Source organism: Aythya ferina, assembly GCF_964211825.1.
Source record: "Aythya ferina genome assembly, chromosome: 1".
NCBI classification, from domain to species: domain Eukaryota; kingdom Metazoa; phylum Chordata; class Aves; order Anseriformes; family Anatidae; genus Aythya; species Aythya ferina.
In genome coordinates this window covers 9602599-9617433 of record NC_140296.1, presented here as the reverse complement: position 1 = coordinate 9617433, position 14835 = coordinate 9602599, and the positions used below count along the sequence as shown (strand labels likewise).

At 40.0% G+C, this 14835-nt stretch overlaps 1 protein-coding gene across 1 annotated transcript in view; it reads right to left on the bottom strand.

Annotated features, from left to right (window-relative positions):
• The window catches only part of LOC311443356 (N-acetylated-alpha-linked acidic dipeptidase 2-like), a 43143-nt gene that overhangs the window by 27442 nt on the left and 866 nt on the right, over positions 1-14835 (bottom strand). The window contains exons 2-6 of the mRNA XM_084533434.1: positions 8480-8657; positions 7654-7980; positions 5847-5958; positions 2294-2480; positions 887-988 (exon numbers count right to left, since the gene is read on the bottom strand). Of these exons, the coding sequence (XP_084389560.1) occupies positions 887-988; positions 2294-2480; positions 5847-5958; positions 7654-7735 (483 nt within the window). The 5' untranslated portion in view covers positions 7736-7980; positions 8480-8657. The remainder of the gene's footprint in view (positions 1-886; positions 989-2293; positions 2481-5846; positions 5959-7653; positions 7981-8479; positions 8658-14835) is intronic.

Here is a 14835-nt window from a genome sequence, read left to right as displayed (position 1 = left end):
TAGAATAGAAAATTTGTTTGAGGAACTGGTCATTCAACAAAATATCTCTTTTCCAAAATATGCAGTTTTATTCACTATGTATGATATATTTTGCACTTCTACAAGTAAGTTCCAGTACCCCTAAAAATAATACCAAAATATTTTCATAGTATTATATAGGAAACCTTGGCTCAAACTGCTGGCCTTTCTATATTATCTAGCGCTTAACAGCAGCCCTATAAACTGATTTCAAGTTACAACAACTTACTTTGCTAAACTGACAAATTTCTGTGGACATGAAAAGATTGTGCTATTCCTTGGATATACAAACACTCACCATTATATAACTTTATTCATATATATATATATATATATATATATATATATATATATATATAATGCAATATTGTCTGACTGATCCCTTCACAATGAATTATCAAATTAAGTGAGGGACTTTTGTAGCCTTTGAAGATACGTGCTTAACCCAAAATGTCTTCCAAATTGATTTATATATTGCTATTTCCATTTTAGACTTATGAAAATCCTTTCCATGTGATTGAGTAACATGGAGTAATTTGAGATGTATGAAACATTTCCCTCAAGTTAAAAGCTTTTCATTTGTTTTGCAGTTCAGATTTCCAGCACTTTGAGAAACCTTTTTTTTTTTTTTTTTTATAGAACTCTAACCTTCCCACAACACCTGGCCTAACTATGCTTTCCTTCACTTATAACAGTGATTAATTAAAACTTCTACATGAAATATTTTGAGAAGTGGGAGAAATCTATTCCATCAAGTGTTTAACAAAATATGGATTCAGCTAATAACACTCTTTTTTCTTTTTTTTTTTTTTTTTCCTTTTCCTTTTCCTTTTCCTTTTCTTTTTCTTTTTCCTTTTTTTTTTATTACCTCTGGCATTCCTTGTGGTGAAAAAGCATTATATGGTGGCAGTATATCGGTAACATTTTCATATCCCCGAGGAGGTGGTTCAAAGGATGATGTATTGAAAATCTATAAATAAATAACAGAAGTCTTTGGTCAATTGCTGTACCTCTAGGCACAAGTTTGTACAATAAGTTGGATTATTGCAAATGATATGCTAGTTTCCGTAGATTGTCAGTGAAAAATAGAATGCTAACTAGCATGCATAACTTCAAACAAAAATCAGCTAAGGATACCTAGCTGATTTTTTATAACAGAATGCAGCTGTGCATACTTGTCAGAAGATGCTCATCAGTCACTGCCTAAACCTAAGCAAAGAAGTAGCTGAAAATTGCCAAGAGGTGGTGGCAATAAAAAGACAGTTTGTCCATGTCATCACAGGCATTTTTTTTGTGATTACTCCCACTTGTATTATTACTCATGTCTTTACCCCTTTGGTAGTTACGCTCCACTTAAATGTGCAGCCCTTCATCACTGCCTATCTGTAACACTCACGTTGTCTCAAGGTTTACCTCTACTCTTTGTCACCTTGTAAGATTCTAGTTCAGAAACTGTGTTAGGAAGTTTCTGGAAGAGTTTCTCCATTCTTTTACCTCTAAGCTCATATCTTGCCTGAGCACATATTCCTCAGTTCCTACCAGGGCTCTTCATCCCTTCCTATATGATGTGATACTTCCCTAGCAGTTCCAGCTCCCCTCTTCACTTAGGCTCCCTGGCAGATTGTACTTCTACTTCTTTGTTCCCCTGGATCTACAAAATGAAGAAGGTGGCTAAGGGCAGCACCTGTGTGACATTCTTTACCTCAGCACATTATGGAAACAAAAAATGCACAGATATTCAAGCAGACATTAGATATGTACATGGAAGAGAGAGATAATGCAGTTACCAACTGGTTAAATACTTGGAAGAGAAGTCTAATAAGGTTTCTTAAAGAGACTAATTGCATCATGTCCAGTGGACATCTGAGCTGAAAACACCCAGACACTGGAAGAATTATGCACATCAGACATTGTTCTTTGTTCCTAAACTTCCCTGTGCATCCACTTAGAGCTGTTTATGGAAACAGGATATTGGTCTAGACATATTCTTAATCTGAACCACTGTGGACATTCTTACACATTATGGCCTATGGGTGTCGAGTCTCTACTTCTCCAGATATCCTCCCTCTGCTGTATGAGGCACTGAGATTCCAGCCACTTGGCTCTGCTCTGCTGTAGTCTGGAAAACCACTTCTAAATTTGAGTTCCCTTTCCACTGGTATTTTTATCACATCATAAAGTTCAATGCTGGGATGAAGGGGTGGGAAGACAGTGGAAGATGCTGTTTCTTTAAAGAAACCTTACATACTCATAGTTTAATCATTAAAAAGATCACCTCATTGCCTTGATCATCAATTACTGAGATGTAGTTTGGCTGTGTTTCATTTGGGTAAGAAAGAAGCACATCATAATGAACAAGTTCTGCTGAATCCAATCCAAATTCCTTCCACTGGCCTTGAATTTGTTTGGCAAGAAGAAGATTCTGTTTGGTTCCTGCAAGGTGAGGCAACTTGGTAAAGGAGCTAGAACAAAACAGAAAGTCACTAGTAAGCAGTAAGTGCAGAGGAACACAACAACCAGCTTGGATCAGTGTGTCTAAAGCTCAAATTCAAGCCGTAAGCATAAAAAGTAGTTCTTATGGTTAAAGTGGGGGCTATATGCCATGATTATTTATCAGAGTCTGTATCAGGATAAGCACAAAATGTAGTCAGAACAGAGGATCTTTCCTGAGGCCTTAAGATAAGTTTGCTCAGCTTTTCTCTTTGCATAACAGAAATAGCCACATCTACACACTAGCAATGCAAATCAGCATCAGACATTCATCCAAAGAATATGAACAGTATGCGAGCAGTAGGAAGGCTACATATCCAGAAAGGACTTCTCCAAGTACATTGTTGACATAACATGTACTAATAAGTTTAACTTGAAAATCATAGAATCATAGAATCATAGAATATCCTGAGTTGGAAGGGACCCTTAAGGATCATCAAGTCCAACTCTTGACACCGCACAGGTCTACCCAAAAGTTCAGACCATGTGACTAAGTGCACAGTCCAATCTCTTCTTAAATTCAGACAGGCTCGGTGCAGTGACCACTTCCCTGGGGAGCCTGTTCCAGTGTGCAACCACCCTCTCTGTGAAGAACCCCCTCCTGATGTCAAGCCTAAATTTCCCCTGCCTCAGCTTAACCCCGTTCCCGCAGGTCCTGTCACTGGTGTTAATGGAGAAAAGGTCTCCTGCCTCTCGACACCCCCTTACGAGGAAGTTGTAGACTGTGATGAGGTCTCCCCTCAGCCTCCTCTTCTCCAGGCTGAACAGGCCCAGTGACCTCAGCCGTTCTTCGTACGTCTTCCCCTCCAGGCCTTTCACCATCTTCGTAGCCCTCCTCTGGACACTCTCCAACAGTTTCATGTCCTTTTTATACTGTGGTGCCCAGAACTGCACACAGTACTCGAGGTGAGGCCGCACCAGCGCAGAGTAGAGCGGGACAATCACCTCCCTTGACCTACTAGCGATGCCGTGCTTGATGCACCCCAGGACACGGTTGGCCCTCCTGGCTGCCAGGGCACATTGCTGGCTCATATTCAACTTGCTGTCTACCACGACCCCCAGATCCCTCTCTTCTAGGCTGCTCTCCAGCGTCTCATCGCCCAGTCTGTACGTGCAGCCAGGGTTTCCCCGTCCCAGGTGCAGGACCCGGCACTTGCTCTTATTGAACTTCATGCGGTTGGTGATCGCCCAGCTCTCCAACCTATCCAGATCCCTCTGCAAGGCCTTTCCACCCTCATTCGAGTCCACAACTCCTCCAAGTTTGGTGTCATCAGCAAACTTGCTCAAAATACCTTCTATTCCTACATCCAGATCGTTTATAAAAATATTGAAAAGTACCAGCCCTAAAATGGAGCCTTGAGGGACCCCACTGGTGACCGCCCGCCAGCCTGACGCAGCCCCATTTACCATAACCCTTTGGGCCCTGCCCATTAGCCAATTGCTCACCCAAAAATCATTATGTCAAGTTATCTGAACATTTTTTTTTTTTCCTTAATCAAAAGTCTAAATAACAAAAGTCTTCTTAACAACATTTACATCCAGATTAAATGCAAAACATAATGGTGATAAATAGTCAGAAATATCCAGCCCTTCTGGACTACCTGTCTACAAAAGCTTGTCTACAATTTGCTTGGTCCACTGAACAGATGAATTGTGGTGAATGCAGATCAGCCAGTGGGGTACTAAGCACTACCTTTGGATTCTCAACAGGCCACTTGTTAATGGCTAATCAGTTGCCGTTAATAAATAATAACGAATACCATTGATTAGTACCACTTGAAACTGTCAGCTCAGACAGTTTTCAACCCATCCAACAGCTTGTTTTTCAGTATGCTCCTCCACAGCTTCCATATTAGAATGCAGTAGGAGATGATGCCCAAAGCCTCGATAAAGTCAAGGATGTTATGCCCACTCTAACATCTCCACTCATGCATATAATCAGTCATTTCCTCACTGAGCGCAGGCATGCTGGTCAGGCTGATCACATAAATAAACAGAAAATAAATGCTGACTGTTCCTAACTCTCTCTATGTCTTAGTGTTTCTGGAAACAGAGAAGCAACCTTTGCCAAATATATAATTTTTCTGCAGTTACTGCTTTTTATTTGAATTAAAAAACAACAACAACAAACCACTATGAAGCATTTGGCCCACCATCAAGACAAGCAGACAAACCGGATACGATTAACATCCTATGGCCAAAAAACTTCAACATAACTGCTGTCATCAATCTGTATATTGCCTGGACTCTCAAACATCATCTTCAGATACCCACCAATCTACTAGCAACAAACACAAAGTAACATAAGGAAGTAAGATAAGGTCTGCAGATTAAAAAAGCTAATTGATGTTGGAAATGAAACCTTTTAGTTTTAGAATAAATGTACAGAAATCATATTTGTCAATAAACCTTTGATGTTTATGATGCAGCCCCAGGCTTACATTCTGAATACCAAAATGTCACTAACCAGAGGTTATATATGTGAACTTTTTTAGTGAATATATTTGTACCTTTGTAAAAGATATAAACATGCATGAGTGATTATGGAGCAAAACAAGCTATTTCTATATCTTCAGCATTTTAGATGTTTTGAAAGAACTGCATGGATTCAGTACAATGCAAAAAAGTATATTTAATAACCATTGCCACATGCAAGACTTTACCAAATATTCATACGCACTGTGTTTGAGACAGACCTTTACCTTCTGAGAAAGACAAGAGGGTGTAACGGGGTTTCAAGCACCCAATTAACAGCACATTATCCAATCTTGTCACGCTAAAGACATTCAGTTGCAACTATAGATGCAACAGAGTGCCATGCAAACTTTGTAGCATTCTGAATATGTGCATTTTCTACTTAGTCTAACTAGACTATTAGATGCTCAGACCACGTTTGAGGAGACACCATGCAGATTATTAATTAAATGTAATTAATAGCAAACAGATTTTCCCAAATACAGTAACATCATCTGTCTGAGACTAAAGCAAAGTTCTTTTCTAATGCTAGAGCTTCAGAGACTCACAGGGAAAATAACAGTCATACTACTTAAAATCAAAACTATGGGTGTCTTCATAAGGAAAAGGCATGATAAGCACTAACAGCAATGCGGCTTGAGGGAAGTACAACCATGCTAAAAAAGCAGCTTCAAAAATGGGGGGAAAAGAAAAAGTGGTGTTGTATCTCCTTTTCCTTCTCCTCAGACAGCCTGTACAGAGCAAATAATTCCAAAGTGCCTTAACAGCTCTACTTCTAGAGGCTGGTTTTGGAGCTCATTTTATCACTTTCTGACTTTTGTGACTGATAAAATTATTCAGGAACCAAGATATGCAGGGCTTACCGAAGAAATTGCTTGATGTTTTCGGCTTTCATTTCATCCACAAGTTTCTGTCTCACATTTTCATAGATGTCTGAAGTGCTGGGGGGGGGTTCATTTGGTTTTGTAAACCATCCTGAAATACATTTGGAAAGCTTCCCACTTAGCAAGAATCCCAGTCCTCCCATATTTGAGACAATGTGCAGCTTAAATACTGAACAGCCTCATAAAAACCAAGAGGATGAACAGGGCTTAGAGCACCCTCTGTCAGTGGCTGCTGACTCAAACATAGAAATGAAATAGAAAAGTAAAATATATGCAATTGAATGAAGTGCAAAAAAGTGACATTATTAAAAGAGCAGACCCTAAATTTCTGGTGTGTGTATATATATATATATATATGAAGATTCATGTCTCATTAGTTTTAAACTTCAGTGTAAATTGTGAGCTATCTGTTTGCAGTGGGAGAATTAAACTTCTGATACCCATGATTAATTTCCTTTAATTAATTTACATGGATATTAAAAAATAAAATCTGTGCAAGAGCATATTCCAAATGAAGGCCTAAGATTCAAAAGTCACCCTGTCAGCATTACAGTAATTATAAAATATGGGAAGGGTGGGGTTGGTCTGTTTAAAAGTTAAAGAAATAACATTAAGGGGGACCCTGGTTACTTTTAATTGATTAAATAAAAAATAATAAATAAAAATTTAAATAAAATTAAAATAAATTAAATAAATTATTAAATAAAAATTAAATTAAATTAAATTAAATTAAAATTAAATAAAATTAATTTTATTTTTAATAGTTTTAGTTGAAGATATTTCAGTTGCCATAAATCTGAAAGGAGAAATTATAACAAATGTATGAATTTGAAGAAATCGTTTTACTATTACAGCTAGGAAATCCCAAACTGGGAAAACTGTCACCATAAAGCAAAGTGTATGTACTGCCACGTGCACAAAATATATAACTTGTTAGACTTAAATGCAATTGTAGCAGCCCTCTGAAGGGTGATACTGGATCAGAGCAAAGGTCCACCTTGCCCAGTTGCCTATTTTGGAGCATAGCCAAAAGATGATACTCAGGGAAATGTGTAAGAATAGCACAAGCAACATAAATTTGCAGCTCGGGGTTCTCTTGAATAAAATTAATGCTTTGTGTATTTTGTAGCCCTCATGGATTTTTCTTTCATGCTTCAGCCTTAAGTGAGTGCTGCAACACAAGATAAAAAGGGCAGACTCGGACATGTAATTTCAGGTTTAAAATCAAATACTGCAAGTGACTGCAGAGAAGAATCTGATGTTCTGGTGAAGTACATTGTACATGATGGAAAATTCAGCAACTCCACTCTTGGCTGTCAGTCAAAACTCCTCCTCCTCTGCATTCCGTCCTTAATTTCTAAGATAACAACTGAATAGGAGCATTTACATGGACCTTCTGTAAAAATCAGGAAAGAAAAAAGAAAAAGAAAAAAAAAAAAAAAAAAAAAAAAAAAAAGCTTTGAGGTTTTGGGGTCATAGAAGTCTCAAACTCTTCCATTAACCTCTCCTCTTTGAACATCTGACTGCCCATTATGGGAAGCTGTCAGATTACTGGGGCTCATCTTCTACTGAAGCATGAGACCGCTCTATTCCTGTGAATCCCCACAGCCCCAAAATGCTAGAGAGAACAACCTTTCAGAAAAACAGTGCTGCAAGTGAGTGTTTTATAAGGTCCCTAAAAAAGAGTAAAAGCTCCCTGACGGGGAATTAATCACAACGCGGGTCACGTATAAGTATCCATAGCGGGCAAAGGCTGCAGGCTGAGCCCCAGGGGCTCTGTACTTACCCGTAAGGAAGCCCAGCAAGAAGCAGCCCAGCAGAGCGGGGCAGCCCAGCCACGTACGGATGGTGGCCCAGCTCCTGGCCATGCGGGCACTGCAGTATCAGGCAGCTCTGCAGGCAGCGAAAAGGGCAGGCATGCAGCTGCCTTCCTTCTCCTCCTCCTCTTCCTCCTCCTCCTCCCACCCTCAGCCCCAGGGCTGCCCCTTGCTCCTGTGATCCTTGGCTCTGGTCCATGACTAACCAGCCCTAAGCCTGGGATGAAGATGTGATTTTCGGAGTGCAGTGCAACACTTCTGGTTTAGTCTCTCCCCACAAGACAGCCTGTGTATCTCTGTAACAAAGAAACAGCTAGCCTGTACTGCAAGCTCACTACTAATTTCTACTACCTTACTACTAATTTCTACTCATTTCTAATTACCAAGACTTTCTGTTTTGAAGGTTCCTGTTTTTAGCTTAATCACAATCAGTGGAAGTGGCCAAGAGAAGAAATGGAGGAAAGGGAAAATTTGTTTTCTCTTTACTGAAGAAGCACTGAATTGTTCCCCCGAGTAATCTGTGGTTACGTTAATCCTTGGCAAGTGATAAATACAGCAGCTCAGAATACAATTTAGATTAGCCAATAGGGACACTTCCAGACGTCATCCAATTTTCAGCTCGGAAAAGTTCCAAAATAATCTCCTGTTTTTGTTTTTAATTACTTTTTAATTTTGGATTACAAGGTTCTGCAGATCTAGTTTTGCCAATCTAATTCCACCAAATCCATCAGTATCTCATGGCAAAGGACATAACCTCAGCCCAAGGAAAAGACAAGATGGTTTGTACAAACTCACCATGGCCCTGCACATCTCTCCCTGCTGGTGGGTTCCTGCACATCACTGAAGTCAAGACTGCTCTTTTTGAACTGAGGAGCTGCCCATGTGAGACCTCTGATGGGGATGAAAGCAGGAAAGCTTTTCGGGAAGCCCAGAGCCTTACTGCTTACTCCTGAGAGACCAGAGGAGGCTGATCCTGTGAAAGAAATGGCAGTGCTCCATCTATCAAAATTTTCTCAGATAGACTATGTTGAGATGAAAATATTCAGAAACAGCTGGAAAGACCACTTAATGTACCAATCACTTCACCAGGGCTTTTCAGGAAGGCCAGAGATTAGAGAAGAATTTCACTATTTGGGTATTCTGCTCCAGCCAAAGCCACAGCTTTAAGAATATGGCTGGATGTCTTTGTTCAAATAATAAGCACGTCTAGTTTCATGATCTTTTTTTTTTTTTCTTTTTTTTTTTTTTTTCCTGTCATTTCCCAACTGCTCAAAAACCATCACAAATTCTGAACAGCAAGGCCTTTTCACACCAACATCTCACTTGACATGTACAAACCAGATGGGATTCCACCTACAGAAATTATAAAGAATGAGCATATTGATGTATTATTAGCATTTATATAGCACCACAGGTGTAGGACTGGCACATAATAGACAGTAAAGTGACAAGAGCTATTGGAGATTAATGCCTAAATTAGACCTCACATGATGATAACATCAGTGGGGGAAGAGGGTAAGAATAGCAACACTGAGGCAATATGAAGTATATTTATTTCTATGCCTACATCTTTTTAAAGTGATAATGGCATCAGCAATACTGAAGTTGAACCAGGCATCTCATGTTTAACACTGCAGCAACCAAGTGGCTTCTACCTTTTTAGACAGAGCCCTAACACTGTTACTTGTTAGTTGTGGCATATTCTTACACTCCATGGATTGGCCACTGGTGGAATATTTTATGTTCCTTTTAAATGCAAGAATAAATCTATGCCTTGAATTAGCTTGGTATGTTGTGGAGGACAGTGTAAGGAGTGGCATTACTATATAAGATATTCTGTTGTCTCACCTGGATCATATCTATTTTACATACATTTATTTGAAATTGTTTGCTGATACATTGCAAGAACATACCTGACCTGTCTCATCTACGCACTTATTGGGAAGATGAGAAAAAAAACAAACATATAAAAGCTAAATAAATCTCACTCATCCTGGAGGAACAGAAGTCTTGGCTTGATAACAGAGTTTATAACTGCTTCTGGCTTCTGTCTTGGAAGGGGGAGGAGGGTGCAGCAACCTAGATTGTTCTTAGAGTATGCCGAGACAGCAGCTAAAACTAAGTTTTTCAAAAGGGAGGAGGATAAATCTACCCCTTCCTACACCTGCTTTTTCTTCAGTGCCTAAGCTGGAAGAGGGGGTTCTCTTTAGCACTTTTTGCTGCTCATTTCTTATCCCCTTATCCCCCTCATTTTCTACTTCTTTGCCTCTCTTACATTCTCCCCTTTGCTGGTCCTACCAGTTCTAAGACACACAGCATAACAAATGCAGCATCTATCCAGCATGTTCACTGCTTCCTGAGGCATGCCCCGAGAAACCCACAACACACATTACCAAGCCACAAAGCCAAAGTCGTAGTGCCATGTCTTCCATATGCTGAAGCTCCTCAGAATAACTGAGGCCAGGAAAAAATGACCCTGACACTGTGAAAGCTGAGGTACGGCGTGCCCAGAATGGAAAAGCACACCTGTGAGGAGGTGGGAGAAGCTGCTCCAAACCAAAGCACATCTCGCAGCTACTGAGCATCTCAGTAGCCAAGGAGTGAGCTCAGAGCTGTACAGATGATCAGTATCCCATGAGACTCATGTCTCTGAGTGACTTCCTGACCAAATCAAACACCTATCGACTATCTTATTCTTTTATGTGTTTTTTGTTGTTTTTTTTTTTTTTTCTTTTTTTTTTTCCTGCTAGAATTAAGGTATTATTAGTGTGAGATGCTGCTATGAGTGCTTATCTGATAATAGTTGTATCTATATAGTAAGATAATAGTAACTTTAGCCTAAGGTTAATTGAAGTTCAAACTTGGGGCTGATGGGAGACACAACTGATCCTAGGTAGTCATAAAGTTTATGCATGTCAAGTAATGGAAAGATTACTAGGAAAAGAGAACCCTTTTCTCAGGCCAGGCAGCATTACTGTGAAAAAGACCCAAAGCAGAGAAACTCCTGAACACACGGTACTTCTTTAAGCTACTAGCACTTCTACAACTAGAAAGAAAGCTCTCGGTTACTGTATGGACTTTGTATTGAGCTTGGGAATGGTGAGAATGGCTTGTGTTGAGAGTGAAAACACAAGTGGGGCCCAGATGAAGCTGGGCAGAACTTGTGGATAGGTACATACATTGTTAGTTAAAAACAACAAGAACAAAACAAACAAAAACCAAACTAACCAAACAAAAACCCAAAGCAAAGCAAAGAAAACCTTTTGGTAAACTAGCAAAGCTCCAAAAATGGCAAGGATATACAAAGCAGATTCAAAATTAGCATACATTTTTGTACTGAATGCGTAACAATGCTATGCAGCCAACTATCAAAACCAGCACAGTACGTAAGAATACATAATACACAGAACAAATGCCACGGCTTGTAAATAGTGGGCAGTTGTGCTTGGCAACTGGGACCCAAAGGTTAATACGTGCAGCTGCTTGACCTGTTGTTTGAATAAAGGTTGAACTTGTGGCTTGAAAGATCAAAGGGCCCTGCTTTGTGGGGAAGGCAGATCTTGCAGGCAGAAAGGCAACAGGGGAATGCTCAACTGCAATTTCAAATCAGTGGTTTCCTTCTGGCTCTGCCAGTTTCACAATCTCCCCAGAAGTCTCTCGTGGCTTCTGCAGTCTATCTGACTCCCAGATTAAAAGGGCAGTGGAGTTTGATGCCTTGAGTGGGGGTCTCTGCTGTCCTGAACTTCAGAAGCCCCTTATCAGATTCCAGCTAAAATGAAGTTTACATTGCTGGCAGCTAAGTTCAGCTTGCAAACTTTGACCCTTTCTTCTACAAGAGGAATGTACCCAGTGAGGCAGAGAGTAAAGAACTGCACACAGAACATAAACCAAAAGGTATGTTCCAGCAGGAATAAACTGAAACAAGATCGGTCTGGATTTAAGGAAGAGCTTTTCCATCACGAGGGCAGTGAAGCACTGGTGCATGTTGCACAGACAGGTTATGCAGTCTCCATCCTTGGAGTTCTTAAAGACCAGACCAGCTAAATAAAGCCCTGTGCAACACTGTCTGCCTTCAGAGCAGACACTGCTTTGAACAGGAGTTTGGGCTAGAGACCTCATAATATCTCTCCCAGCCTGAATTACCCTATGATCATATGATTGAATGACATTCTTCTATTCATCGCAATCCCCTGCCCTCAGGAGCTGCTGTCAGTCAGGTGAAAGAATACAGTTTATGCATACTTTGACTCCAGCTGTTGAGTGTTGGCTGTTCTGCTCCATCACACTGTTTTCTGTGGTCCAGCAGAAAACTTCAAACAGCTTACCTATGTGCAGATGAGCACCTATCTCAAAGATCTTGACGGCTCTGTCTTAGCTGAGCTACCACTTGAAGAAAGATCTGTGGTGACAGCATCCTGATTCAGAAACGATGCTGCCAGGTCAACACATTTGCCAGCCAAAAAAGCACTGACACTGCTTGTTTCATGACAGAGAGGATATACTTTAATAGAAGTATAGCTTTGACTTCTCCAACACATGGGTATGCACGCCTTCATCTCATTTGATTTACACAGTGCACAGAATGGTTACTGTATGGAGCTCTTTGGAAAATTTTGGCAGCATTCTCTTTGATGATAAAGAAGTACTTTCTTTAAAAAAAATAGCATTGCTTTTTTATTTCTCTTAACAATACAGCTAGGTTCCTCTTCCTGCTTACTAAATACTTTTAAAGCTCTCGTCTTGTACTTAAGTCATCTGCTGCTGTACATAAATCAATGATGTACTGGCTTTGTCTGCAGTGACTGTGAAAGCCAAATAAGTGTTACCAAGGAGCTGCCTGGAAGTAGGATGTTAGTTCTTCCGAGTAGTAATTAGAGCATATTAAAAAAAAAAAAAAAAAAAAGTGAAAGTTGGTTAGAATAGGCAATTTCCCTACTGACAACCTCTAGATAAAAACATCTGTAGTTACATGAACAACTTGCACGCTTATGCTTGGGATAGTCTGAGAAGCTGGAGGCTACAGTGCCTTTATCTTAACTCCATGGAAGACTGACAATAAGAAATGATCCAGGGAGAATAATGATCCTATCAGAATTTCCACTACAATTCTCAAATACTGAAGAGTACCTAGCCTTCTATTTTTAATTTTAAAAATGGATCAAGAACTTCAGGATGAGCCAAATGCTACAACTTAGAGCTTGCAGAACTAGACACCTGCACTTCCTTCCTTACAGAAAGGAAGGATTGTGAGGCAATGACATTTACAAGTTCAGACGGGTTACCAAGGAACACTTATCATGTTTATCACCTGCTGTCTGTCTTCCCCTATCTCAGCATATCACAGATTAAGATGTGAAAATGTTGTAGCAGCTCTCACAGAAGCCACTAAACAGCCAAAAGTTGCAGCCCAGTATTTGAGAAAAAAAAAAAAAAAAAAAAAAAAAGAGTGTTACTTTGTCATAACGATTCTGCAGATCCTGGTGATTTCCTGTAGTGGGGTCAGGAACACCCAACATGGTGCTGGATAAGCTAAGGCTGAGAATAACAGTGCCTATCTTGAGAAAAGTCAGCCCCACGTATTAGTCAGACTTCTCATGTTGGAGATCAGAAAATCTTCATGCTGACAAAGGAGTGGGGCAACACGCCCACAGGCAGCATGGAGAACTGGGCTTTGGCCTCAGATTTATTTAAGTGACTGCATGAATGCTTAGGGAAAGAACTGGACTGAGTGCAACTGAGAATCTTCTCTCAAAAAAAATATGTAAAGGTTTTCTTTCAAAATTCAACTGCTATAGGTTGTAGTTGGCACTGAACAAATGCAGGTCACAAAGCAGACACAACTCTGGGAGAAAGCACTGGAGAGTTTGAATTCCATCTTACCAAAACATCATGTAAATCGCTGTGTTAAAAACACTCTTCTGGGTACCTCCCCTCTCTGTGAGAAGGATGCCCTCAACTCCTTGACCAAACTAGTGGTAGTTTGGTTTAGGCTCTGAAGGAAGTAAAAGGCCTAGACCCTGGCTGGGCCATAAACTTCTCTAATTCCACCCTCTTCTTGGAAAACCCACACAGGAACAGGTGAGATGGTGTGCTTTGATGAGCACACTATGATGAGATTGGAAACCAGGATATCAATCATGCAATTAACACATGAATAGCAGGAGGTTCTTCCAAGACTAATTATCATGGAACAAAAGAAATTGTGGGTACAAGGAGTCATGCTTACCTTTTCCATTTTTTATAATCTGAGTACAAGCCAACATTATTCCATAACACGATAGTCTGAGGGAGCTGCTTTGGGCTCTCCCTGCTAAGCAGCTGGCTGCATGGCAGTGATCTCCCCTCGAGTTGGGATGCCTCTCAAAGATGCTTACTCCTCCAGGTTGGGGAACACCCTAGCAGCTGCAGATCTTTGGTAAGTGACCGATACTGTGCATAACTTGTATCAGAGGGCATTAAGTTCTTGTACTGGTAAATTCGAATCTTTATTATATCTTCTGTGCAGTAAGTTGAACCTTGCCATCGGACTTAATTAAGCTTCATCTTTACAGTATTTTATTTCAATATACCATTTTTGCTACTAACTCTAGCGGTGATTCTTTAGACAGTTTAAATCTTATCCATGACACCCTGCATCAGCCAACCTGTACCTTTGCTCTGTTCTGAGGCACAGAGTCGAGAGGAGAGAGCTTCTGTCCCTATGTCTTATTACTTCTAGTGGTTAGGAAACAGCCCACATAATATATATTTTTATACATATATATAGATGCTGCCATATCTAGCAGCACTTAAAGAGTATAACTAGCTTAATATTTTGTGAGGTCCTAGTCTCTGCCATTTTTTATTACCTACCAGCTATTGCCAAAAAGGCCCCTAACTAAACTAAAATGAAATCATGCTGTGGTTAGGTCAGAAATATTTATGAATAAATTAGGATTTTATGGAAAATCCCAAATCTATCACAACACTGAAATCCACCTGATCATGGCTCAGTCTTCTAAGAAATGGTGGAAGTCTGAGCTGAAATGGCAAATCAAATTACATAAAAATATTTGCCATGCAAGAGCTTATTAAATCCTCCAGTAGCAGACTGTCAGAAGAATTGACCTGATTTTCTGAGACTTCGGTCTGATCTCTATTGTCCCATTGTA